This window comes from Lethenteron reissneri, chromosome 39 (genome assembly GCF_015708825.2).
Source record: "Lethenteron reissneri isolate LAM-NWPU_2019-01 chromosome 39, ASM1570882v1, whole genome shotgun sequence".
NCBI lineage: Eukaryota > Metazoa > Chordata > Hyperoartia > Petromyzontiformes > Petromyzontidae > Lethenteron > Lethenteron reissneri.
In genome coordinates this window covers 12,628,737-12,656,252 of record NC_083817.1, presented here as the reverse complement: position 1 = coordinate 12,656,252, position 27,516 = coordinate 12,628,737, and the positions used below count along the sequence as shown (strand labels likewise).

At 50.3% G+C, this 27,516-nt stretch overlaps 1 protein-coding gene across 1 annotated transcript in view; it reads left to right on the top strand.

The window, feature by feature from the left end:
- Positions 1–10,416: 10,416 nt before the first annotated feature.
- Positions 10,417–27,516, top strand: part of LOC133351963 (tyrosine-protein kinase SRK2-like) — a 47,825-nt gene continuing 30,725 nt past the window's right edge. The window contains exons 1-6 of the mRNA XM_061567608.1: positions 10,417–10,968; positions 11,242–11,357; positions 13,480–13,640; positions 19,432–19,600; positions 22,233–22,391; positions 25,908–26,089. Coding sequence (XP_061423592.1) covers positions 10,655–10,968; positions 11,242–11,357; positions 13,480–13,640; positions 19,432–19,600; positions 22,233–22,391; positions 25,908–26,089 — 1,101 coding nt within the window. The 5' untranslated portion in view covers positions 10,417–10,654. The remainder of the gene's footprint in view (positions 10,969–11,241; positions 11,358–13,479; positions 13,641–19,431; positions 19,601–22,232; positions 22,392–25,907; positions 26,090–27,516) is intronic.

The window sequence follows — 27,516 nt, the reverse complement described above, 5'->3', positions numbered from 1 at the left end:
TCCGTGGTGAGAGCAGGCGCGTGGAGCTGCATCACGGCGGGTCACCGTGGCGACCTCTCGTGACATCCCAGAACCATGACCAGGGGGCGCAGCTGTGAGGGGTGGGGGTGGGTGGCAGCGTTCTGCGATACATAGGGGCCCAGTCGGCCACAAGGTGGGCCCTGAATCAACAGATATACAAGTGTAAGGACAGTATGGGGTGATGTAGGGACAGTACGGCTTCCCCGTGGCTGTGGTTACTAATTAGCGTGACGGGAACAGACAGGGTCACGTAAGGGTGATATGGGACTTAAGTAGTCGTTTATAATGATTGATGCGACGGGCACTGACAGGGTCGCTTGAGGATAAGCACAGGACCTAGACGGTCGTAAATGGTAATTGGGACAGAGACAGGCATGGCCAGGTGCGGCGAGAGAGTGTTCGAGAAGAGGGGCGTGGCCGGGTCGTGAGGGGGATAAAAGCCGGCGTGGAACAAGGCTCTGGGCTGCTGTTGTGGGGGAACCAAGGAACTGCCGTCGCCATCGTCATCTTGGAGCGGGTCGTCTTCATCATCCTGGGACGGACACCTTGTAGTCTTGGAAGGCTACAGTTATGTCTCCGTGACTGATACACGTCCGCTCCTGTGTAGCTAGCCAACTACACAGGGAGCCATCTTCTTGGTTCTTTCGGTAAAGTCACGTAGAAGGGAAGTAATAAAATAATAAAAATAAAACATAATAAAATAAAAAAATTCTCACGACGTTTCGGCTACAACGCAAGCAGCCGTCTTCAGGTGAAGAATGAGACACTACCAAGCTAGGAACTTATATATAAGCTGGGTTGGAGGTGGAAGAGCGCCTTAACAAAAATAATGTGCATATGAAGAGGAATTTAGCATATTCATGGGAAATGCGTAGGAGGTGGGTGGGGGGGTTTCATAGTCATATTATGCCCATGCATTATGCAAGATCAACAGCACCAAGGGGGGGTGCAGGGAGTAGCATTAACAAAGGAAAGGAATGTTAATAGTATGTAGCTGCAGTTACTAAACAACCACGTAGAAAACTAAAGTATAAACTACATAAAAAACTAAAGTATAAACTGCATAGCACCATCAGTATACTTACTATACTCTACAATAAGCTGAGTCACTAACAGCAAGTAATACATTACAATTCTACGTCGTAAAAATTATATAATATGCTTCCATCTAAACTTTATTCTCTTACATCACACGAGCATACACCGTACTATATACTGCCATAGATAAACCCAACATTAAATTATATACTGTATTGCTATAAACCACCCTATACCTTATACATTTTAATATAACACTATGTATTATTCTACTCACCCTAATGTGTATCACACTGCTATATGTTTACTATACAATTACGATACTATATATTATGTTTTATTTTTATTATTTTATTACTTCCCTTCTACGTGACTTTACCGAAAGAACCAAAAAGATGAATCCCTGCAGTCACGAAAGCTTTAAATCGAAAAATACACAGGGAGCATCGCGTAGGGTCACATAAGTTACCCAAGTGTATATAGTCACTCGCGATTACTCGTTAAGTTTTCAGTGAGTCAGTGGACTTTATTCATAATAAATATACACATAACTGAACAGGAAGGTGGCTCTGAGAGCTACATTACACAAGTAACAACAATGTTAAGAAAAATATTTTTTTTAAATATCCCAACAATGAACCATAACATGCCAAATAACATTGTTGCAAATGAAAAAGTTTTCGAAAAACCGTAAAATCTCGTAGCGATACTGTTGGTGTTTGTTACTGAACACCACCATGCTTGTTTGCTAACTGACATGCGCATGGAAGCAAGACGCACGATAACTTAATTGTGAGTATTGTAATCTTTAAATGTTGTTATTACTTCTGACACTGTGAGACTATCTTCCTCTAAACACAATACACAATGCAAATTAAATAATATATAGTTATAACCTTACATACACCTACTATAATCACCCAGGAATGTCTGTCCTTAACGCTCGTGACGTCACTCCACATCGACCAGCCCGCCTCTTTAATATTCATGAGCAGGTGACGTCCTCCAAATGGACACCCCTCACCCTCCTCATTAATAATCATGAGCAGGTGACGTCCTCCAAATGGACACACCCCCCCCCCCCCCCCCCCCCCCCATTATTATTACCTACTATAATGAGCCAAGAATGTCTGTGTGCAACGCTCGTGACGTCACTCCAAGTCGACCAGCCCCCCTTATTAATAATCATGAATAGGTTCGGGGCCGTCCATAAATGTAGTCACGCACCTAGGGGCGGGGGGATCAGACATTTAAAATGAAATAGGTCTGTGTCACCGCGCCCTTACAAATTGCATACGCATTGATGCAATGAATATCACGTCGCGGTCTGCTTTTCGCTTGCACGTTTCAGATTTACTGCAATACACCCGTCCTTGGACGGGCAAAAGGCTAGTTATTGTATATGGGGTTTAAAACATCCATAGCGATTTTGGTAGAAGCGAGTCGCGAGAAAGGAGGGGGGCCCAGTCGGATCTTGCATAGCACCCCCCCCCGTAATAGGTTGTTGCACCCCTGACCATGACAGATGCTGACAGCTTGGGGATGCCTTCATCCAGCAGTGGATTAATTATGGCTGATGTAGACGATGAACCAAACTTCGCTCAGACACTGCAGTCAATCAACATCCTTTAGGCGACAGGGTGGTGAAGCTGTAACACTTATGGCCTGGCCTCATGGCAAGAAAAGTCTGGGTTCGATTCCCGACTGTTGTTCTCCGGTTTCCTCCCATAGCAACAGCAACAAAAAAACCCAAACAATGTAACCGGTATTGGCCAAACATACCAATGCTGAAAGATTACCGTACCCGCAAAAGACGTTCGGCTTACACACTCAGGGGCCGTCCATAAATGACGTCACATGATTTTGAACGATTTTTGACCCCCCCCCTCGTCACACGGCGTCACAAAAAGTCAGACCCCCCCCCCCCTCAAATATGACGTCACAAAGCTCTGCCCCCCCCCCCAAAATAATAATAAAACATGCTTGAAATCGCTTTAAACTATTGTCATTGTAGTGCGCATTTAATATGGCGCTGCACTCTGATGTTGTAGGAGAAAACATTTTTTTTAAAGTCTACTTAGTTAAGTAGAACGTGTTGTCTATATTTATTTAAAGCTGCGAATTTTGATGTGACGTCAGTTTTCTCAACCCCCCCCCTCGTCACAAATGTCTGACCCCCCCCCTAGGTGCGTGACGTCATTTATGGACGGCCCCTAACAGTGCCCTCGACTGAGAAAACGTGGCAGCATCCTGAAAACGTGAATGCGAAATTATATTTAACGCGAGTATATTGTTCACAGGAGATCGGGGTCACGTAAGCAGTATAACATTTAGGTAATAGCGTATGTATCGTGTTTATTAAACGCGGGATCTAATTGTGTGTTGATGCTGCTGCGTTAGCAGTGGTTCACAGAAAATGGACGACGCAGATGGTGCTGATGCTGCAGCTGACGCTGTTGATACAGCTGACGCTGTTGATACGAACGCTGCTGATAATGATGATGAAGCTGCTGCTGATAGTGATGGTGATGAGGGCACTGCTGCTACCTGTCACGACTGCTGCTACTAATTATGAAGGCATTACGCAACCACTGCTGTTACTGATGCTGCTGATGGTGAAAAACGAATTTCTCAATAACACTGTGGCGCTACAAGTAAAACAATATTTCGTAGGCGACGTTTCAGGCAATGACCCATTTTCATAAGACAACATATACATATGCTGTGAATACGGATTATTACCCAAAACTTCGCCTTTTACATGTTTCCATTTTAAGTCCTCCATTGTTCTTATTGATAAACAAAAGTGCTCGAGTTGGGCCCCCCACAATTATGAGGGTGGAGAAGGGGGGGGGCTGCTTGTGTGGAAGTGGAGCCTCGTGACCGCCGTCTTCCCTTGCCGCCTCCTCTCACCCGCTCTACGCAACTCATTCACCCTATGGCGACTTGACAAGCGGTGTTTTAATGCAGCCCCTCCTATTAGGGTGGCTAGGATATAGATGGTAACTACCTTCACCTGGTATATAGGTCATGGGTTCGATCCCGACCCTGGCGCCTGCGGTATATTTGGAGTTTGTGTGTCACTCTCTCCCCGTGGTCGCGTGTATTTTTCTGCGGGTCCTCCGCTTTTTCCCTCCACATTTAGAATCAATGTGCGTTGATAATATTTGGACTGCTATAAATTTTCACACAATAAGCCACTTTGTTGAGCTATCATTTTAGGCCAGGTCGCTTCTGAAAAAAGAGCTATATAGCTCAGTAGGCCTTGCTTAGTAAAAAAAAAAAGAATCTGCCAAGGTCTTTCAGAGAGATGTACATCTCATCTCGACATATTCGAAATGACACCGCAGGGCAGCAGCTGTCTGCGTGGCACAATGTGAAGGGGGGCATAGGAGAATGGAAGGGGACCCCGCAAGATACCGACCACGAACTGTCTCTCTCCACCCCTTATACCACCTGTCTCACGTGATGCCATGCAGCCAATCATAAGCCTCTCCCCTGGAACCTTCTAGATGTTGCTATACAGCCCCAGGGTTACGCCCTTGGCTCGACGTCCCATTGGCTGCGGGCTGAAGCCGGCAGAGCCTATCACCATCGCCGAGTTACCCCCGGGTGCATCCTCATCTATATATATAAAATCGTGAATGTCTGTCTGTCCGTCTGTGTGTGTGTGTGTGGATTTCGGACCATAAGCACTTTCATTGGACGGCGGTTGCCCCTGGCAACGGATAGCGACGCCTTCGCCGCTTTCATTGGACCTGGCAACGGCTAGCGACGCCTTCGCCAAGGGCTGCAGTTTCATTGGACGGCGGTTGCCCCTGCCAACGGCTAGCCACGCCTTCGCCACTTTCATAGGCTCCGTAAATAATTAAATAATAGCCATTACACAGTGTTGTTGGAGCGCTGAGGGGGGGGGGAAGGCACGCCACCCGTACCCTGCCTCTGCCGGGTGGACAATTTAGGCGAGGCCGCAGGCTCTGCACGCTACTAGGCCTCGACACCCACCACGCCACTCTGAGGTAAATTCCGCAAAGTTTGTCCTACTCTTCACTCCACCCCCACCACAATGTGTGCAATTTATATTACTTTTAAACCCAACGCGCCAACAATTGATTACTTAAATGTTCACTGTACAAATAGTCACTAAGCTGGGTCAGCGTACTGCCAGTCTATCATGTAGACTGTAGCCTGCTTATTAAGCTCGGTGAGCGTACTGCCACTCTATCATGTACACTCTAGCCTGCTTATGAAGCTGACTGCGTGTACTGGCAGTCTATAATGTGGACTGTAGCCTGGTTATTATAATCGATTCTTTATATGTTCTTTGTACAAATAGTCATTAAGCTGGTTGAGCGACCCCAGTTCGATTCAAACTCACGCCCACCACCGCTGACGATTATTTGAAACGGACCTGGCCCTCCCCTAGGTCCACTCAGTCTCAAACGCGTAACTGCTGTCGTGTGTGAACATCGTCACTGGGGAGACAAAGGCGGACGGGCATCGTGGATCCAAGTCCCGGGCGAAGCCGGGTCTTTTGTGTATGTGTGTATGTGTTTATGTGTATCTCTGTGTGTGTATGTATGTGTGTATGTATGTGTATGTGTTTGTGTGTGTGTGTATGTATGTGGGTTTTTTTCTATGTCTTTATGTGTATGTCTGCGTGTCTGTATGTATGTGTGTATTTACATGTGTGCATGTGCTTGGGTGTATGTATGTGTGTGTCTATGTATGTGTATGTGTTTCTGTGTATGTATGTGTGTGTATGTATGTGTGTTATGTGTCTGTCTGTGTGTCTGCATGTATGTGTGTGTGTATATTGTGTATGTGTTTGTATGAGTTTGTGTCTTTACGCTCGCATTACACAAATGTGTTGCAGGTCTAAGGCGTCCCTTGCGCAGCATTGCCGCTTTATTATTTCAGTCGTTTACTGCCGTACGCACCCTGAAAGTCGTGTGTGTCTGCAGCAAGCGCGTGTATGTGTACCTATGGACGCGCGCGCGTGTGTTGTGTAGGGGAAACGGTAGTGTAGTGCTTAGTGTGCTGCCTGTGTCTGTGTGTGTGTGTCTGTGTGTGTGTGTCTGTGTGTGTGTCTGTGTGTGTGTCTGTGTGTGTGCGTGTGTGGTGTGTGGGGAGCGGTAGTGTAGTGGTTAGCGTGCTGTCTGTGTGTGTGTCTCTGTCTGTGTGTGTCTGCGTGTGTCTGTGTGTGTGTCTGTGTGTGTGTCTGTGCGTGTGTGGTGTGTGAGGAGCGGTGGGTGTAGTGCTTAACGCTACGCTGCGCTACCAACCCGGCGAACCCAGTTCCATTCCCGCTCACGGCCACCACCGGTGACGATTATTTGAACCTCCCCTAGGTCGACTCTGCCTCAAACGAGTAACTGCTGTAGCGTATTAACATCGCCACTGGGGAGACAAAGGCGGCCGGCCGTGGTGGATACAAGTCCCGGGCGAAGCCGGGTAGTACAGCTAGTATTACATATATAAAAGGGAAATTTGTGATTATGTGTGTCTGTTCAAAATGTTTAGCGTACTTCCCGACATGCAACAAACTTGAAATTTGCCATGTGGGTACTTTCGAGACTGTACACCATGCAATAATTATTAAAATAGACTTGTATTTTTTGAGGGGGGGGCTAAATAGTGCATATTTTTTGCACAAAGCCGTGGTCGTTGTGGGGAGCCAGGGCACGGATCGGCTGGAGCGGTCTTTTGCTCCTCGTCGCCGGGCGGTGTTGGTTGAACCCCGTCCCGGGCAGACGAGTGGGAGAGCCAAGGGGATAGCCGAGAGTAGGGCTCCGAGTATCCAGTAAGGATCGGCTGAGAAAGAGAGGGTAGAACGAAATAGTGTTTGGGGTCCGGGGTATGGACCCAGAGAGAGAGCACCAACCTCTGGTGTGAGCTTAAAGTACTTAATGTAACAGTGTTAGTAAAACGGCAACAGCCCTTATAGAAAATCCGTCTCCGCGTGGTTCTACTGCACAACACAATTATAAAATGGTATATAAGATGTTTGCGATAAAGTGTGGGATTATTAAAAAATGGTGGTGTAGTTCTGGTGACAGAATGGAATCGCCTGCAACTGTTCGTGTCGTGTCGCCTACCCTCCACGCGTTCATGCTGAGGAAACAACGGCGTTCCATGACGAAGACCTTTCAATGGCATGCATTGCGCAGAACAATAGGAGGTGCCTTATGTAAGTTGAACTTCTATTGCACTGTATGTAGCCAACCGTGATAATCGCAGCACACTTTTGTGTGTATGTGTTGTCAATTATGGACGTAATTACGCACCAAACGAAGGCTTTAAACAAATCCAAACAAAAAAACTAACTTTTTTTATTTTATCAGGTAAGGCCCACTAAGCTATATAGCTCTTTTTCAGAAGCGACCAGGCCACAAATGAGCTCAGCGAAGTGGCTTATCACGTGGAATACTCTAAACGCATGTTTCTAAATGTGGAGGGAAAAAAGGGAGGACCGGAGAAAAATCCATACAACCACAGGGAGAGAACGTGCAAACTCCAAATATACAGGCGTGATCGAATTCATGACTTCCTGTATACCAGGCAAGGTAGTTAACATCTAGCCACTGCGGCGCTATTGACTGCTGTGACGCGTTAGAAATATGGAACTTTCACATTGATACCCGGAACAAAAATGTAAGCGTGGAGAGCGGTGCATGCTTGGAATCCCATTGAGATGTGGAGAGGACCATACGAATTCGAGAACGTACACAGTTTAAAAGAACATCACGTAGTTAAGAAAGGTAATTGGGGAATGGGCCAGGAAACGACACAGAAAGAAGGGATGAGGGATTGGAGTGGTGTGCTGGGTAAATTGTTACATCGCACGACCGCGAGGTGGCGACGGTTTTGGAGAGGCCTTCATCTATGCAGCAGTGGATCAATCATGGCTGATGATGAGCCATGTATGTCTCTAATAGAGGTGTTTTTGGGTTAGATCGCATAAATATAAATGTGTCGTTAAACCCGCCACCACCCGACAGCCAATTAATAAGGTTTGTCATGTTTGTCTCTTTGTGAGTCTCTCTCTGCTTGTGTGTCTGTCTTCGTGTCTATGTTTTGTCTCTCTCTCAAATTTAGAAATCTTTGGGAGAACGTAATCAACCAGGTGGGGTATTGACTGTTTTGTTGGCCGACTCTCTGTGTTGTATTGCATTTTATTTCAAAGTTGACTATTTTGTTTTCTCATTCATTTGTACCTGATGATGGTAGCTTTTGTTGCAATCGAAACGTTGTATTCGATTATTATTTAGTTTCTATCTCGGCCTCACTGTGTGCTGCGTTGCACCGCTAGTCGAGTAGATAACCTTGCATTCAATAAACCCTCGGAGCCAGGATGAACGTCCAACTCCAATCGTCATTTATTGATTGTAACAAGGTAAAACTGGTGAGAAAACACAGATACAGCATCTGTTATAATCCAGAAACACCAACACAATGAACACCACAGCATCAGAACATTGTCTTAGATAACAATAGATCCTGGACGGACCAGGCCCCTACATTACAACTGAACAACTAGACAAAAGCACACGCCGGTGCGTTGCATACAGGCACATCGTGTATTCATCCCACTGCACCCCAAAAGTACAGCATTACACATAACACTAAACTGTGGATGAGATACTTCGTCATCTTTACTCTCAGGATCGCAACATAGGCACAAGTCTGACTCGACCTACTAAATCACAAGTAACATCCACAATAAGGAAAGTCGCAGGCTTCGTTACTAACTAGGCCTCGTATTTACTACAACAACTTAACGGCACCATAAAGGCATTTACATCACTATAACGGTCATTCCAACATTACAACAGCATTGCCAATATTATAGGAATATACACAAACTTACAGACAATGCTTCTTAAGCTCCCACAATGGACAAGTGCGGCTATGGTCTCACTGAGATGCGATGCGTGCTGCCATCTTGACTTATCTGTGTAATGGCCGACGCCCGCGTGGTACAGTGGAAATCTAAAATCGTAACTTCCTGGTCACGTGACCAAAATTAGCATAAAAAACAGTAACTTCCTGTGAACGTACGCTTCACATCTGCCGTGAGGCAAGACAGTTTCTTTCTACGTGACTTTACCGAAAGAACCAAAGAGTATATTAAGATGTGGTCATCGAATGAAGAGTGTTTACATGTGGGAGGACACCCGGAGTACCCGGATAAAATCAACGCGTGCAAGACAGCAACTCTACCCCATACAGAAGGAACGGGTGGAGTCCACGTTTTTGGTGTATGAGAGTACTTTACTGCAATAAAACAGGCAATGCTTGAATAATAATCAGATATTAGCAGTTGTAGATCTAATTAAAAGTCCGTGTTTGATCTGGAGTTGGGGGGGGCGATCTAGTGTCCTTTCATTGCAACTAATTACAGCTGGGATTATAGTCATTGATGTAGTATGGGGAGCGGAGGCGCAGTGGTTAGGGCACTGCGTGACGAACCCAGCGACCCGAGATAGATTCCTCACTCACGGCCAGTAACAGCGACGAATATATAAAGCAGTTCTGCTCCTTCCCTAGGTCGACTCAGCCTTAAACGAGTACCTGGCCCAGTGTGTAAACATCATTTGGGGCAGAAAAAAGTGTCCAGCCGGTCGTGGTGTTGAACACCCTCCCTCCTCGTGTGCCATGCTGACCTTAGCGGGTGCTCGCTTCTGCAGCACTGGACCCAGCAGTCTGTTAAAGGCTATACCGTAACATGGAATCTGTGTCTTTGTAATCATGTTCCGTGGAATGGTAGATTGTAATCAAACGCGAGTGTTATCACTGTGGTGAACTGTCATTCCAGGATTATTGTAGGAGTGGTCATATTGGTAAATATAACTATTTGTAGATTGTTTTACACATTGTTTACTGCAGTAGTAGTTAATTGTGATATGAATCATTACCGCAGTAGTAGCTGGTGGTTCCCATAGTGGTAGGTGAATAATATCACCACTCATTTGCCAAAATTAAGAAAACCATGCCACGTCTTGTTCCCCTCGTGAGGTGTTGAGCACCGCCATGGTGACATGTACCCGGAGTCACAACGAACCGTGACGGAGGTTTCAACAACACCAGCAGAGAGAGAGAAAACATCGATGATCGAGAATGAGAGAGAGACAGAGAGAACAACGCCGGAGAAACCTTCCACGTACCGCTCTGTACAGGTGTCTTGCTGCTGTTGTTTTAGATAGAGCAAAATTCCGAGTTCATCTCCTAGTGGGGGCGGAAAAAGCTGCGGTGCGCTTGCGGCCAAACTTCCCCCCACACAAGGGCGGTTGGGGGAGGGGGAGAGTTTAAATGAGGAAGGCTCGGCTCCGTGTTTTACTCGAACCACGCCTTGTCTTCTCCTTCTCGGGCTCCTCGGTCCCTCGGCAGCAACGCGTCCACGTGGGCCGCCGCGTTCCATCACAATGTCTGTGTCGTTAACGATCTTCTGCTGCTCCTGCTGCTGCGCACTGTGAAGAGCGGCATCGGCTGCGTAGATCAAAGTTAACCACCACGCGACTCGTGAGGACCCCGCTTGGATGGTGCAAAGCCAGAAGATGGGAGCGTGACCCACGGGGCTGTGAGCCGGCTCAGCATGGGGCAGACGAGTGGCAGAACGAGGGGCTTGGCCGCGACCCAGTGGCAGCACCACGGCCCCTCGGATCCACACGCCTCGGACCGTACGCCAACCCACACTCTGTGGTCCGGGTCCCGGATCGACGACACCGAGGATCTCCAGGGGCTCGTTAGAAACCCTTCGCGAGACAGCAAAGGGTTCCGAGTCGACTTTGCGTGCCCCGATGATGGCGCGGAGGTTCTGCGGGAACCCCCTGGCCCCGGGGGCTCGGGGCGAGAGGCGTGGGGGGGCCCAGGACACAGCTCCTGCGCCGCAAACCTCCACGCCGAGCCGTACGTGAGCGGTTATGGGGGAGGGTGAGGAATGAGTGGTGAGGGTTGATGAACAACGGATGGAGGTGATGAGTGAGGAGTGATGGGCGAGGAGTAAGGGTTTAGTAAAAGGTTCCACTCCTCCCCGTGCCACCCTCACTCTACCCCCCCTCACCGTGCCCCCTCCTCACCGTGCTCCCCTAACCATACCCCCCCTCCCCACCATGCCCCTCTCACCGTACCCCCCCCCCCCGCCTTTCCACCGTGCCCCCCTCACCGTGCCCTCCTCCCCAGGTGGTTCTTCGGCACCGTGAGTCGCGTCGAGGCGGAGCGCGTGCTGCTGTCCAGCGCCAATGAGCACGGTGCCTTCCTGCTGCGGGATGGAGGCGCTGGCAGGTTCAGCCTCTCGGGTGAGATCCGGGTGGGTGAGTGGTGAGGGTGTGAGTGTGATAAGAGTGGTGAGTGATTGGTGATGGTGTGAGTGTCATGAGAACAGGATGTGTGAGGGTGAGTAGGGATGTGATGAGAGCGGGGTGAGTGATGAGGGTGTGAGTGAGTGTGATGAGAGTGGGGTGAGTGTGATGAGAGGAGTAAGCATATAGGCGAACTAGGCGGTCACTTAGGGCGCCAAGTTAAGTGGGGCGCCAAGTTAAGTGGGGTGCCAAATTCGAGGAAAAAAAACAAATAAAACTAACGAAGATGTCATTATTTAAATTCCTGTGCGTGTACAGAGGGACTATGAATAATACATTTCTCAACATTTCTGAGAATGTATTATGTAAAATATTTTATTTACTGCAAAAATACCGTAAATCGCGGCATAGTCGACCTCAAATTTTCATGCAAAAATGTCATCACATGTCAACAAAGGTGCAAAATATTAAGGTATTAAAGGAATGTCACAATATAAACATGTATATTATGTTTATAATATGGCAAATATCATGGGCGTCCACATGAATTTAAGTAGGATAGCTTTAAACCTGTTTAAATATTCATCTACAATATAATTGATTGTCAGATCACCTGTAGTTCAAGTCATGTCATGTTTTGTGGTCAACAACATGTTTTTAACGCAGGATTATACTTAAGATGATTACTATAACACAGGCTATACAATATGGCAATCCTTATTACAACTAGCGGGAAGTACCCGGCGTTGCCCGGGTCTTACAAATGTTTCAAAACTACTCTTAAAAATATAACAGCAGTGCGTACTGACTGTGGTGGTACCTGCTATAATTACAGCAATGCATACTGTGGTGGTACCTGCTATGATTACAGCAGTGTGTGCTGTGGTGGTACCTGCTTTCACTGCAGCAGTGCATACTGTGGTGGCACTTGCTATGATTACAGCAGTGCATACTGACTGTGGTGGTACCTGATATGATTACAGCAGTGCATACCGACTGTGGTGGTACCTGCTATCACTACAGTAGTACATGCAAACTCTATAGCAGTATTTATCGACTGTATAGCACAAAGTACTCACTTGACAGAGTGGCGTGGTGAGGCCTAGTCCCGTGCAGAGCCTCCAGCCTCGCCTAGATTGTCCAGCCGGCGAGGTGGCACTTTGGCAGGCTGAGCTGCTAACCCTGACGGCCTATAGTGGTAGCATCTAGCGACTCTATAGTAGTAATACCTGCACGCATCGGGGTGGGGGGAACATTACACAGTGAATAATTAATGTCAGCGTTTAGTGTATTTTTATAGCATTTTGAACGCGACATAAAATGTCCCCCTCACTCCCACCGAAGGCGTGCGACTTGGCATGGGCCGACCCCCCCACCAAAGGCGCGTGATTTGGTATGGTCGTGCACGCGTCATAAATAAATAAATGGGAAGCGCACAGAAGTCGCACTAAATCGCAAATTAAACTAATTTAAAGTTGATGGATGTGAAAAAGGAATAGCGGGGCTTACGGCGTGGTACATGTTTTTTTTTTAACGTAAACCGTTGGAGAGGCAAATCGTTCGCAAGCGCGCGAACACACACAACCCCACAAACAAACCCACAGACAATTTTTTACTGTGTGCGTGGGCGGGTGGGCAGGGGTATGTCTGTGTGGGGAGCGGTAGTGTAGCGGTTAGCGCGCTGCGCTATGAACCTGGCGACCCAGGTTCGATTCCCGCTCACGGCCAACACCAGTGACGGTTATCTGAACCGGTCCTGGGCCTCCCCTAGGTCGACTCAGCCTGAAATGAGTACCTGGTGCTGTGTAAACATCGCCACTGGGGAGACAAAGGCGGTCGGGCGTGGGGCTGGCCATCCACCCCCTCGTGTACCGTTCCGGCCTTCATAGGTGCTCGCTAACAGCACTTGCCCCTACAGTCTGTTAAGGCTATACGGGGGTCTTTGTCTGTCTGTGTGTGGGTGGGCGGGCTGGTGGGTGGATGAATGTAATGCTGCTGTTGATTATGATGATTTTGTATATGGTGGTGCTGATGATTGGGTTGTGATGGTGTTGATGGTGATGGTATACGATCGCGATGACACTAAGCCCTGCTGATGACGGTGGTGGGGGTGGTGCAGTGCGCGACGGAGACCTGGTGAAGCACGTGCGCGTGAGGAAGACCCGCACAGGATTCTCCATCTCGAAGGAGCGGAGCTTCGCAAGCCTCGCCGCGCTCGTGGAGTCTCTCCGCAGCGGCGACTCTGCGCTCTGCATCCAGCTCCGGGCGCCATGCAGTGCGGTACGTGCGTGTCTGTGTGCGCAAGTGTCTGTGTATGCTGTCTGGGGAGCGGGTGGCCCAGTGGATAGCAGCGCGCTGCACTACAAACCCGGCGACCCGAGTTCGATTCCCGCTCACGGTCAACACCAGTGATGAATATCTGAACCGGTTCTGGGCCCTCCCCTAGGTCGACTAAGCCTCAAAATTAGTACCTGGTGTGGTGTGTAAAAATATCACTACTGGGGAGACAAAGGCATCCGAGCGTGGTGTTGGCCACCCACCCCCTCGTGCCGTGTCGGACTTCATAGGTGCTCTTCATAGGTGCTCGCTAACAGCACTTCTCCTAACAGTCTAAGCTACACGGGGGATCTTTGCGTGTATGTATGTTTGTTTGGAGAGCAGTTGATGCAGCAGTTGATGCAGCAGTTGCCCTACAACTCCGGCTACCCAAGTTCAATTCACGCTTAAAGCCACCAACACCAGTGACAGTTATCTGATCCGGGGCCTTGTCTAGGTCAGCTCAGCCTCAAATGGGCACTCCCCCCACTCGTGTGCCATCCCAGCCCAACAGTCTGTTTAAAATCTATACAGGGAATCGTTCTGTGTGCGTATGTGAAGTGTCACTCCCAGGTGTCAGTGTCACTCCCAGGTGTCAGTGTCACTCCCAGGTGTGGTGTCACTCCCAGGTGTGTCACTCCCAGGTGTGATGTCACTCCCAGGTGTCAGTGTCACTCCCAGGTGTGATGTCACTCCCAGGTGTGGTGTCACTCCCTGGTGTGATGTCACTCCCAGATGTGATGTCAATCCCAGGTGTGGTGTCACTCCCAGGTGTCAGTGTCACTCCCAGGTGTGGTGTCACTCCCAGGTGTGATGTCAATCCCAGGTGTGGTGTCACTCCCAGGTGTGATGTCACTCCCAGGTGAGGTGTCACTCCCAGGTGTGATGTCACTCCCAGGTGTGATGTCACTCCCAGGTGTGGTGTCACTCCCAGGTGAGGTGTCACTCCCAGGTGTGATGTCACTCCCAGGTGTCAGTGTCACTCCCAGGTGTCAGTGTCACTCCTAGGTGTGGTGTCACTCCCAGGTGTCAGTGTCACTCCCAGGTGTAATGTCACTCCCAGGTGTCAGTGTCAATCTCAGGTGTGATGTCACTCCCAGGTGCCAGTGTCACTCCCAGGTGTGATGTCACTCCCAGGTGTCAGTGTCACTCCGAGGTGTGATGTCACTCCGAGGTGTGATGTCACTCCCAGGTATGATGTCACTCCCAGGTGTGATATCACTCCCAGGTGTGGAGTCACTCCCAGGTGTCAGTGTCACTCCCAGGTGTCAGTGTCACTCTCAGGTGTCATGTCACTCCCAGGTGTGATGTCACTCCCAGGTGTGGAGTCACTCCCAGGTGTCAGTGTCACTCCCAGGTGTCAGTGTCACTCCCAGGTGTGATGTCACTCCCAGGTGTGATGTCACTCCCAGGTGTGGAGTCACTCCCAGGTGTGGTGTCAATCCCAGATGTCAGTGTCACTCCCAGGTGTGATGTCACTCCCAGGTGTCAGTGTCACTCCCAGGTGTGATGTCACTCCCAGGTGTGGTGTCACTCCCAGGTGTGGTGTCACTTCCAGGTGTGGTGTTACTCCCAGGTGTGATGTCACTCCCAGGTGTGGTGTCACTCCCAGGTGTCAGTGTCACTCCCAGGGATGATGTCACTCCCTGGTGTGATGTCACTCCCAGGTGTGATGTCACTCCCAGGTGTGGTGTTACTCCCAGGTGTGATGTCACTTCCAGGTGTGGTGTTACTCCCAGGTGTGATGTCACTCCCAGGTGTGGTGTCACTCCCAGGTGTCAGTGTCACTCCCAGGTGTGATGTCACTCCCACGTGTGATGTCACTCCCAGGTGTGGTGTCACTCCCAGGTGTCAGTGTCACTCCCAGGTGTGGTGTCACTCCCAGGCGTGATGTCACTCCCAGGTGTGATGTCACTCCCAGGTGTGATGTCACTCCCAGGTGTGGTGTCACTCCCAGATGTGATGTCACTCCGAGGTGTGGTGTCACTCCCAGGTGTAGAGTCACTACCAGGTGTGATGTCACTCCCAGGTGTCAGTGTCGCTCCCAGGTGTCATTGTCACTCCCAGGTGTGGAGTCACTCCCAGGTGTGGTGTCACTCCCAGGTGTGGTGTCACTCCCAGGTGTGGTGTCACTCCCAGGTGTCAGTGTCACTCCCAGGTGTGGTGTCACTCCCAGGTGTGATGTCACTCCCAGGTGCGGTGTCACTCCCAGGTGTGGTGTCACTCCCAGGTGTGGTGTCACTCCCAGGTGTGGTGTCACTCCCAGGTGTGGAGTCACTCCCAGGTGTGGAGTCACTCCCAGGTGTGGTGTCAATCCTTGGTTTGGTGTCACTCCCAGGTGTGATGTCACTCCCAGGTATGATGTCACTCCCAGGTGTGGTGTCACTCCCTGGTGTGATGTCACTCCCAGGTGTGGTGTCAATCCCAGGTGTGGTGTCAATCCCAGGTGTGGTGTCACTCCCTGGTGTGGTGTCACTCCCAGGTGTGGTGTCACTCCCAGGTGTGATGTCACTCCCAGGTGTGGTGTCACTCCCAGGTGTGGTGTCACTCCCAGGTGTCAGTGTCACTCCCAGGTGTCATGTCACTCCCAGGTGTGATGTCACTCCCAGGTGTGGAGTCACTCCCAGGTGTCATGTCACTCCCAGGTGTGGAGTCACTCCCAGGTGTGGTGTCACTCCCAGGTGTCAGTGTCACTCTCAGGTGTCATGTCACTCTCAGGTGTCATGTCACTCCCAGTTGTGGAGTCACTCCCAGGTGTCAGTGTCACTCCCAGGTGTCAGTGTCACTCCCAGGTGTGATGTCACTCCCAGGTGTGATGTCACTCCCAGGTGTGGAGTCACTCCCAGGTGTGGTGTCAATCCCAGGTGTGGTGTCACTCCCAGGTGTGATGTCACTCCCAGGTGTGGTGTCACTCCCAGGTGTGGTGTCACTCCCAGGTGTGGTGTCACTCCCAGGTGTCAGTGTCACTCCCAGGTGTGGAGTCACTCCCAGGTGTCGTGTCACTCCCAGGTGTGGTGTCACTCCCAAGTGTGGAGTCACTCCCAGGTGTGGTGTCACTCCCAGGTGTGGTATCAATCCCTGGTTTGGTGTCACTCCCAGGTGTGATGTCACTCCCTGGTGTGATGTCACTCCCAGGTGTCAGTGTCAGTGTCACTCCCAGGTGTGGTGTGACTCCCAGGTGTCAGTGTCACTCCCAGGTGTGATGTCACTCCCAGGTGTCAGTGTCACTCCCAGGTGTGATGTCACTCCCAGGTGTCAGTGTAACTCCGAGGTGTGATGTCACTCCGAGGTGTGATGTCACTCCCAGGTGTGGTGTCACTCCCTGGTGTGATGTCACTCCCAGGTGTGGTGTCACTCCCAGGTGTGATGTCACTCCCAGGTGTCAGTGTCACTCCCAGGTGTCAGTGTCACTCCCAGGTGTGGTGTGACTCCCAGGTGTCAGTGTCACTCCCAGGTGTGATGTCACTCCCAGGTGTCAGTGTCACTCCCAGGTGTGATGTCACTCCGAGGTGTGATGTCACTCCGAGGTGTGATGTCACTCCCAGGTATGATGTCACTCCGAGGTGTGATGTCACTCCCAGGTGTGATGTCACTCCCAGGTGTGATATCACTCCCAGGTGTGGTGTCACTCCCAGGTGTCAGTGTCACTCCCAGGTGTGGTGTCAATCCCAGGTGTGATGTCACTCCCAGGTGTCAGTGTCACTCCCAGGTGTGATATCACTCCCAGGTGTCAGTGTCACTCTCAGGTGTCATGTCACTCCCAGGTGTGATGTCACTCCCAGGTGTGGAGTCACTCCCAGGTGTCAGTGTCACTCCCAGGTGTCAGTGTCACTCCCAGGTGTGATGTCACTCCCAGGTGTGGAGTCACTCCCAGGTGTGGTGTAAATCCCAGGTGTGATGTCACTCCCAGGTGTCAGTGTCACTCCCAGGTGTGATGTCACTCCCAGGTGTCAGTGTCACTCCCAGGTGTGGTGTCACTCCCAGGTGTGGTGTCACTCCCAGGTGTCAGTGTCACTCTCAGGTGTCAGTGTCACTCTCAGGTGTCATGTCACTCCCAGGTGTGGAGTCACTCCCAGGTGTTGTGTCAATCCCAGGTGTGATGTCACTCCCAGGTGTGGAGTCACTCCCAGGTGTCAGTGTCACTCCCAGGTGTCAGTGTCACTCCCAGGTGTGATGTCACTCCCAGGTGTGATGTCACTCCCAGGTGTGGAGTCACTCCCAGGTGTGGTGTCAATCCCAGGTGTGATGTCACTCCCAGGTGTCAGTGTCACTCCCAGGTGTGGTGTCACTCCCAGGTGTGGTGTCACTCCCAGGTGTCAGTGTTACTCCCAGGTGTGGAGTCACTCCCAGGTGTGATGTCACTCCCAGGTGTGGTGTCACTCCCAAGTGTGGTGTCACTCTCAGGTGTGGTGTCACTCCCAGGTGTGGTGTCAATCCCTGGTTTGGTGTCACTCCCAGGTGTGATGTCACTCCCTGGTGTGATGTCACTCCCAGGTGTCAGTGTCACTCCCAGGTGTCAGTGTCACTCCCAGGTGTGGTGTGACTCCCAGGTGTCAGTGTCACTCCCAGGTGTGATGTCACTCCCAGGTGTCAGTGTCACTCCCAGGTGTGATGTCACTCCCAGGTGTCAGTGTCACTCCGAGGTGTGCTGTCACTCCGAGGTGTGATGTCACTCCCAGATGTGGTGTCACTCCCTGGTGTGATGTCACTCCCAGGTGTGGTGTCACTCCCAGGTGTGATGTCACTCCCAGGTGTCAGTGTCACTCCCAGGTGTCAGTGTCACTCCCAGGTGTGGTGTGACTCCCAGGTGTCAGTGTCACTCCCAGGTGTGATGTCACTCCCAGGTGTCAGTGTCACTTCCAGGTGTGATGTCACTCCCAGGTGTCAGTGTCACTCCGAGGTGTGATGTCACTCCGAGGTGTGATGTCACTCCCAGGCATGATGTCACTCCGAGGTGTAATGTCACTCCCAGGTGTGATTTCACTCCCAGGTGTGGTGTCACTCCCAGGTGTCAGTGTCACTCCCAGGTGTGATGTCACTCCCAGGTGTGGAGTCACTCCCAGGTGTGGTGTCAATCCCAGGTGTGATGTCACTCCCAGGTGTCAGTGTCACTCCCAGGTGTGATATCACTCCCAGGTGACAGTGTCACTCTCAGGTGTCATGTCACTCCCAGGTGTGATGTCACTCCCAGGTGTGGAGTCACTCCCAGGTGTCAGTATCACTCCCAGGTGTCAGTGTCACTCCCAGGTGTGATGTCACTCCCAGGTGTGGAGTCACTCCCAGGTGTGGTGTCAATCCCAGGTGTGATGTCACTCCCAGGTGTCAGTGTCACTCCCAGGTGTGATGTCACTCCCAGGTGTCAGTGTCACTCCCAGGTGTCAGTGTCACTCCCAGGGATGATGTCACTCCCAGGTGTGATGTCACTCCCAGGTGTGATGTCACTCCCAGGTGTGGTGTTACTCCCAGGTGTGATGTCACTTCCAGGTGTGGTGTTACTCCCAGGTGTGATGTCACTCCCAGGTGTGGTGTCAATCCCAGGTGTGGTGTCAATCCCAGGTGTGATTTCACTCCCAGGTGTGATTTCACTCCCAGGTGTGGTGTTACTCCCAGGTGTGATCTCACTTCCAGGTGTGGTGTCAATCTCAGGTGTGGTGTCAATCCCAGGTGTGATGTCACTCCCAGGGGTGGTGTTACTCCCAGGTGTGATGTCACTTCCAGGTGTGGTGTTACTCCCAGGTGTTGGTGTCACTCCCAGGTTCCCGAGGGAGAGGGCCCTGAGACCACAGGATCGCTGGGCGACGTGTGGGAGGTCCCTGCCGAGGCAGTGAGCCTCGAGCGGAAGCTGGGAGAGGGGGAGTTCGGGGAGGTGTGGCAGGGCCTGTGGAACCACTCCACCCCCGTTGCCATTAAGACCCTGAAGCCAGGTGAGAGATGTGGAGACAGGAGAGAGATGGAGGCAGATGTGTTGTACAGTGCCTTGTGACCTCCTGATTAAAGTTACTTTAGAAACGTAGATTATCATTAAATGTAGGTGAGATGTACAAGCAGGTGTGATGTAAAGACACACAAGACAAAGGACGGTGAAAGACTAGGCTAGGTGAGAGTGCAAACCTGGTGACCCAGGCCCGTGGTTGAACTTGTGCCGAGACGGGAGATATCTAAGTTACGTGTAACCTTCATTTAGAATCGTAATCAGAAGCTAATCAACGACACACCACAAAGTCATTGGTCGCATGTATCTAAATTTCATGACACGTGGTAAATTGGTAATTTGAAGCATGTTTACAGGCTAGAAAAAGTTCCAGAAGTCCAAACAACACAAGTCGAGACCGATTTTCTCAGAAACAATGATATAATAGGGGGTTACGGTCCTGACCAAGGGTCCGATATACAACTTCATGCACATTTGAATACATCTATATATGTAAAAAAAGGAAATTTGTGGATGTGTGTCTGTTAGAAATATTTAGCATACTGTACTTCCCAACATGCTACAAACTTTAAATTTGGCATGTGGGTAGCTTCCATACTGTACACAATGTAAAAAGTATAAAAATAGACTTTTGTATTTTGGGGGGGGGAGAATAATGGATATAATCTATTGCACGGCAAGTGAGTGGTGACGTCACATTTGTGATGGACTAAACTATTAATTTCCATGCAAAGAACCGGTACACCTGCTAGTCGCATATATAATCAACTACCAATCAATATATAATGTACAATAAGTGTTTAGAAAGTTCATAATTCCTGGCTTATTTGGACTGATTATTCGCAGTTTAAAGAGGGGGAATTACTATAGGAAATATTATCAACAACATTACTAGAACCTTTGCTTTTATCAGTTGCCCGGGTCTTAAAAATGTTTCAAAACTACTCTTAAAAATCTAACAGCAGTGCGTACTGACTATGGTGGTACCTGCTATGATTACAGCAGTGCATACCGACTGTGGAGGTATCTGCTATCACTACAGTAGTACATGCTGACTCTATATCAGTATTTATCGACTGGAAAGCACAAAGTACTCACCTAACAGAGTGGCGTGGTGAGGCGTATTCCCGTGCAGAGCCTCCAGCCTCGCCTAGATTGTCCAGCCGGCCGAGGTGGCACCTTGGCAGGCTGGGGCTGGGCTGCTATCCCCCGCCGCCCAGCCACGATCTCCCCAGCCGCTCTGCAGTAATATCTACGGCCTATAGTGGTAGCATCTAGCGACTGTATATGTAACAGCTTAAATACTGCAGGAGACGAGTTGACGGAGGCAGCACGTATTTATTTATAACACCTTACAGAACAGTCATCTATACAGCCTAGGAACACAGCCTACGGCTACGAGTGCCTGACACCGGCTACGCTCTCAGGTCCTCCGGCTATGTCCTTCCTAGAGGAGGCTATCTAACCCGACCTAGCCAGGGTACGGGTCCCAACCATTGGCCCATCAACCCGGCCCTGACAAGGACGTCGGGCCGTGAGTACCCAGGGTCTCACCACTGAGCCACACAGAGTCCCGGCCCTGATAAGGGCAGCGGGGCTAGGGGTCCCAGGGTCCTATCTAGCTTGCTCCGTCTTCATTCTTCACTGGCTTCAACGACTCCCGAGCGCTCATGCGCATCGCCTTATATAGCCCTCTGCTCCCCGAGGGGCGGGGCTAGTGCTGACGTCGGTGTAACCACCCAAGTGCGGACCGTGATGTAGACACCGGCTACGCGATGGCTCGCTACATCCCGGTATGTACCACCTCTACATATATATTAGTAACTGCACGCATCGGGGTGGGAGGGACATCACACAGTGAATAATTTACGTCAGCGTTTAGTGTATTTTGATAGCATTTTTGACGCTAAAGAAAATGTCCCCCTCAGTCTCACCGAAGGCGTGCGACTTGGCATGGGCCATCCCCCCCACCAAAGGCTCGTGAGTTGGTATGGTCGTCCACACGTCATAAATAAATAAATAAAGGGGAAGCGCACAAAAATCACACTAAATCGCTAATTAAACTAATTGAAAGTTGAAGGATGTGAAAAAGGAAAATTGCTTGCTCTCCGCAAGGCTTACGGCGTGGTACCTGGCTATTTCTTTTACATAAACCCCACCGTTGGAGAGCCAAGTGCGCAACCACACACAAACACACAAACCCACACACTCATGGCAACGTGCAATGAGTGCGGATCAACGTAAGTCAAGGACTGCCTATATTTTGATTAACAAGGTGAGAAACCCGACTCAAGGGGACCAGGATAGCCTACTAAAATGACTAAAACTATTTATTTTATTTTACCAGGTAACGCCCAACTGAGTTACATAGCTCTTTTCTCAAAAGCAACCTGGCTATCACAAATGATAAGCTCAACAAAGTGGCTTATTAATGTGGACAGTAATAGCAGCAAGCCAAATACTCACATTTTTCAAGAGTGACCTGGATCACCAAAAATTACAACATATAATAAATAACACAAAAGGGACCAATTAAGCGAGTAGATGTGGACCAGAGCAAAGAGCACTGCGTGGTAGGGGCTCGTTTGAACAGATCGTGCTCACGTGGGCTGGACCCTCCACAGGACATGCAGACGCAGAGAGCTTCCTGGAGGAGGCGCAGCTGATGAAGGCGTTCCGGCACCCGCATCTGGTGGCGCTCTACGCGGTGTGCACCACCAGCGAACCGTTCCTCATCATCACCGAGCTCATGCCGCATGGCAGCCTGCGCCAGTGCCTGCAGGGTATGGCGCGCGGAGACGTGAGGGCGCGGAGAGACATGGGCATGCGGAGACAGGGAGACACGGATTCACACACGACACGAGCACGCAAAGACATGCGCATGCAGCAAACACGAGCCCGTAGAGACATGGAGACACAAGTATGCAGATACACAAGCATGCCGAGATGCGCACCTGTACACAGAGACAAAGATCATCTGTATAGCCTAAACAGACTATCGGGGTAAGTGCTGTTAGCGAGCACCTATGACGGCTAGCACAGCACACGAGGGGGTGGGTGGCCAGGACCATGCCTGGCCGCATTTGTTTTACTCGTGGTGATGTTTACACAATGTAGCAGGTACTCATTTTAGGCTGAGTTGACCTCAGTAAGGACTGGTTCAGATAACCATAACTGGTGTTTGCCATGAGCCGGAACTGAACTCAGATTGCCAGGTTCCCAGCTTAGCGCAGTAACCACTGCAACTACTGCTCCCTATAGACACAGAGAGACATGTTACAGACAAGCGTGCAGACAAAGAACGCGCGTACACAATGACGCGCGCTCGCGCACGATGCTAACCGGACACAAGGGCATGGGGTTTCCAGCGCCACGCCCGGCTGCCTTTGTCTCTCTCCCCAGTTTAAACACTGCACCTGGTACGGCACTCATTTGAGGCCGTGTCGATCTAGTGACTGACCGTGGCACAGCCGCCCTGCCCCACTCACGGCTACAGAGCCCCAGGGATGCACGGTAAGTGGTTGCTGTGTGCTAAAAGGGAAGGAGGGGGGCATGGGGTTGGAAACGATGGGTAGCATCTAGAAGCATCCAGCAGCATCCCCGCCTTGTGTGATGATGATGCTACGTCGAGGCAGCCGTACAGCCACTTATTCCTACTCGCGCTGCGACGTAGTTCCATTCAGTTGACTGTGTTATATCCAATTCGCGTTATAAAAATGTGTTCCGGAATTACATTAAATCGCGTTGTATCCAATTCGCGTTTTTAAAACAACACGCGACATTATTGGAGAACCAGACTGCACAGGGTAGGAGTCTCATTCGGAGAGAGTATGGTGTGGGTCACCACGATGACAAAAGCAAAACATCAAATAAAGTTAAACATATCACGTGACATTTTTTGCCAGTATCAAAGTATGAAAACATAAGAATAAGTTTTACCTTTTCTGGCAAAAAAACAGGAGGTTATAAGATGTTCACACCTTAAATAGATAGATTTTGCAAGGGATCAAGTCTGTATTAACCATACATTCACCACAAAGTGAAACAATTAAGTGAATAGAAACTGGACCAACAACAACCTGCCATTCCAGGGAGAAATCGAAATAGCACACAAACATTCATAAACGCTACCGAAACTAAAGGTCGTTTTCTAACGAGGCTCGGATAGTCGGCTCAGAGGAACAAATCGCATTTACACAACTCGGGTCTGGGTTTTTTTGTGGCGAGCATGCGAGAGAGTGAGACGGAGCCGTAGCAGTGTTGGGTAAAAGTCCGATTTCGCCAGCCGCGGTTTCTTATCAGCGGCGGCCAGCAGCGAAGGCTGCGACCGCGCCGGGTTCTAAACCACCGCGTGGGTGGGAGACGAGGAACAAACGAGGATTCCCCCCCACCCCCCCCACGCTCCCGCCACGTCTTGTGAAGAGACTCCTCACCCACCAAAGTCTACCCGTGCTGGGGCAATGCACCACCCGTGCTACGGCATCCACACCGCAGCCTTTGCAAACTTGGCGGGGGGTCGAGACGACGTCGTGGCGGTGCACTGCTGGCTGGAGGCGCTCGCTCGTTTATCCAGCAACTAGAAACGCACCGCGCGTGCAACGCACGACGCGCACCGCACTAAATGTGCACGGGTTCGTTTGTGATTAGATTTGGCCAAAGTTGGAGAATTGAGGATTGAACAAAACGCATGTGATTTTGACTGCCTTTGCAAAACGCACTTCTATAATAGTTGGGGTGGGGGGGAGGAGTGTGGAGCTAAGGAGGTCGCTTCGAAGGGATCTCAGAAAGAAACTTGGTGACGTCCACTTCCGCGGACCATTCTCTAACATGGGACATGGGGGGGGAGCGTTGTGACAGCTCGGACTTGACACGTCCACAACATTGAGCCCGATGTCTGCAGCACGGCTGTAATCGCTCGAAATGAGGAACACGAAATGTTATTTAAACAAAGGCTGTGACCACAAAGGGAACAACAAAAGGGACTGTACCCACACAAGGCTGCACCCATACAGTACTGTACTCATAGTGATACAGTATGCTAGTGCATTGTACAGTATACGGTACAGTGCCTGATAAAGCACATTATACAGTATTGTACTCACGATCCCCTTAAGCCAGGGATGCCCCACCGAGAGTCACGCCAGCTTTATGCGGCATGCCCCTACCTTGGGATGTTTGGCCAATTCTGTTAATTGGACGAAACTGGAGAGCCCGGAGAAAACCCCCACCACACTTAATACTGGAGTGGGTAACACCCAAAGCGCCACTACGGTTAGATGCAAGTATTTTGGGTTGCACCGCCATCTCGTGGTGACCTTGTAGCAGCCAAAGCCTATTACAACAACAGACCTTCAAAGTGTCGGGGCAGTCTTTCCCATCCGGGGTCATGCCAGGCTTAAGCTTCCAAGATGTGATGGAGTTATAAAGGGAGGCGAATAAGTGAGGGTGGATGCTGCGTGAGGCTGTTGAAATGGGAAATGTGTCGGCGCAGACCCCGAGGTGTCTATGAATTCCACCAGTAGTGCAGGCTCGCGGTGTTACACCCTGTCACTCGAGAAGAGTGTCAACTCAATTTCCATGATCCACTGGGCCTTCCACTTGGCACTTTTGATTTGGAAACCGCACGGTCGCAGGGGGAACCTCCCCGTGGAGGCCGCCACGCAGAGGCGATGGGGAGCGCTGTGCTCCCACAGCTCAGCGAGTGAAGGCCTAGAGATGGAGGCAGAACTCACCCGACCACTCACCTGACCACCTACTCACCCGACCACTCACCCAACCACCGACTCATCCGACCACTCACCCACTAACTTGTTCAATCATATACAAATGTGATGCTGCGGCTGAGTTGGCAGTGGTGCACAGGCGCGATTAACAACACATCTCAACACGTTCTTCAGCGGCACTGCACGCGGTGTTAGAAGGTCGCCTTCGCCGGGCGATGGCTCAAGCGATGGTGGCCCCGCCTTGCCGGCAAGGTCGCCACTGGGCTTGACTCGGTCGATGCCACGAATTTATTGTCCAGAGTTCGGGTGGCAGCAATCAATTCCTGCCGAGGTCTGGTACCGCCAGTTCCACGTTGAACTTCACCGCAATGAGGCTACTTCAAGTTATAAGATATTAAATCGTGTGCCGATGAAGGGTGGTGGCGACACTAATCAGTGTCGATGGTGTGGACGCCCCCTGTGCCCCTGCCCCCATCGTGCGCCCCCACCCAAGTGCGCCCCCACCCTCGTGTGCCCATCCCCCCCTCCCCCCGGCCCCCCTTCGCCCCCCCTTGCCCCTCCCCTCGCCCCCCACAGGCCAGATGCACTGGATGCTGGGAGTCCCCGAGCTGCTGGAGATGGCTGCGCAGGTAGCGTCGGGCATGGCCTACCTGGAAGCCCAGAACTACATCCACCGCGACTTGGCGGCGCGGAACGTCCTGGTCGGAGACAACCTCACCTGCAAGGTGGCCGACTTCGGGCTGGCGCGCGTCATCAAGGTGGGTCGCTATGCACCTGGGTGATGTGGTCGCCACTGTCACGATTTCTGATGTCGATCCATAAATCTATCTTCGTCTTCATCATTAACAGCAGCAACACCGTCTGTCTCGGCCTCGCTGTGCGCTACATTGCACCACTATCCAAGTAGATAACCTCGCATTCAATAAACCTTCAGAGCCAGGGTGAACATCCAACTCCAAAAGTATTTAATGAATTGAAGGAGGTAAAACTTATGGAAAAACACAGCACAAAATACAGCATTTCTTAATACTTGGAATATCAATACAATTAATGAACACTACAGCATCATAACATTGTCTTAGATAACATGAAACTCAACAATAGATCCTGGATGGACCAGGCACCTATATTAGTAATGAATAGCTATACAAGAGAATAAGCTACTGTGGTAAATAAGGGCACATCGTGTAATCACCATACTGCAGCCTAAATGTAAAGCACTACCCATAACACTGAACTGTGGGTGAGGTAATTTCGTCACCCTTGCTCTCAAGATGGCAATAAGGTTACATGGGTACAAGTCTGACTCGACTTATTCAATTACTAATAACATTAACAATAATGCAAGTGGCAGGCTTCGTTGTTAACTAGGCCTCGTATTTTTCATAACAATGTAACTGCATTATAAAGGCATTTACAGCATTATAACGGCCATCCTAACATTATAACAGCATTCCCCGTATTATAAGAACATAAACGAACTTACAGACAATGCTTCTTAAAGTCCCACAATTAACAGATGCACCTGTCTTCACTGAGACGCTATTTGTACCTCCATTTGTACTCTGTGTATTGGCTGACACCCTGCCGCATGACTTAGAGAATCTCAAATCCTAACTTCCTGGTCACGTGACCAATACAATACAGGAAATTCCTGTGTACGCACACCCTCACACCTGCCGTTAGGCAGAACACTCCCCGTCTGGTATCTAGGAGATGCCACCATTTATTTGCCATCTCATAAACAAATGTATAACAAACTTTAATGGGTCAACTTATTTGCGCATATCTTTACGAGAGAGAAGTAGTACTGTCTCAGCTATAGGCCTGACGAAAGTTCTTGCGACACCTTGCTTCACAATCATAATAACCTCAACCTTTCAAACTTTTCCATCGGCACTGGGAATCGTCTTGAGGATGCGGCCCATTGGCCACTTATTCCATTTGACTTGGTTGTCCTGCAGTAGGACAAGGTCACCTTCTTGGATGTCTGGTATGTTCGACTGCCACTTGCTGCGCACTTGAAGTGTCGTAAGGTACTTGTTTTTCCAGTGACGCCTGAACGTGTTGGCGAAGCTCTGCATTTGTCTCCATTGATGTCTGTAAAGGTCTGCAGTGCTGACCTCCTCGGTGGGCACTGTGAGCACGTCTGTCTTCTGGGTAAGAAGTGTAGCAGGAGTCAAGA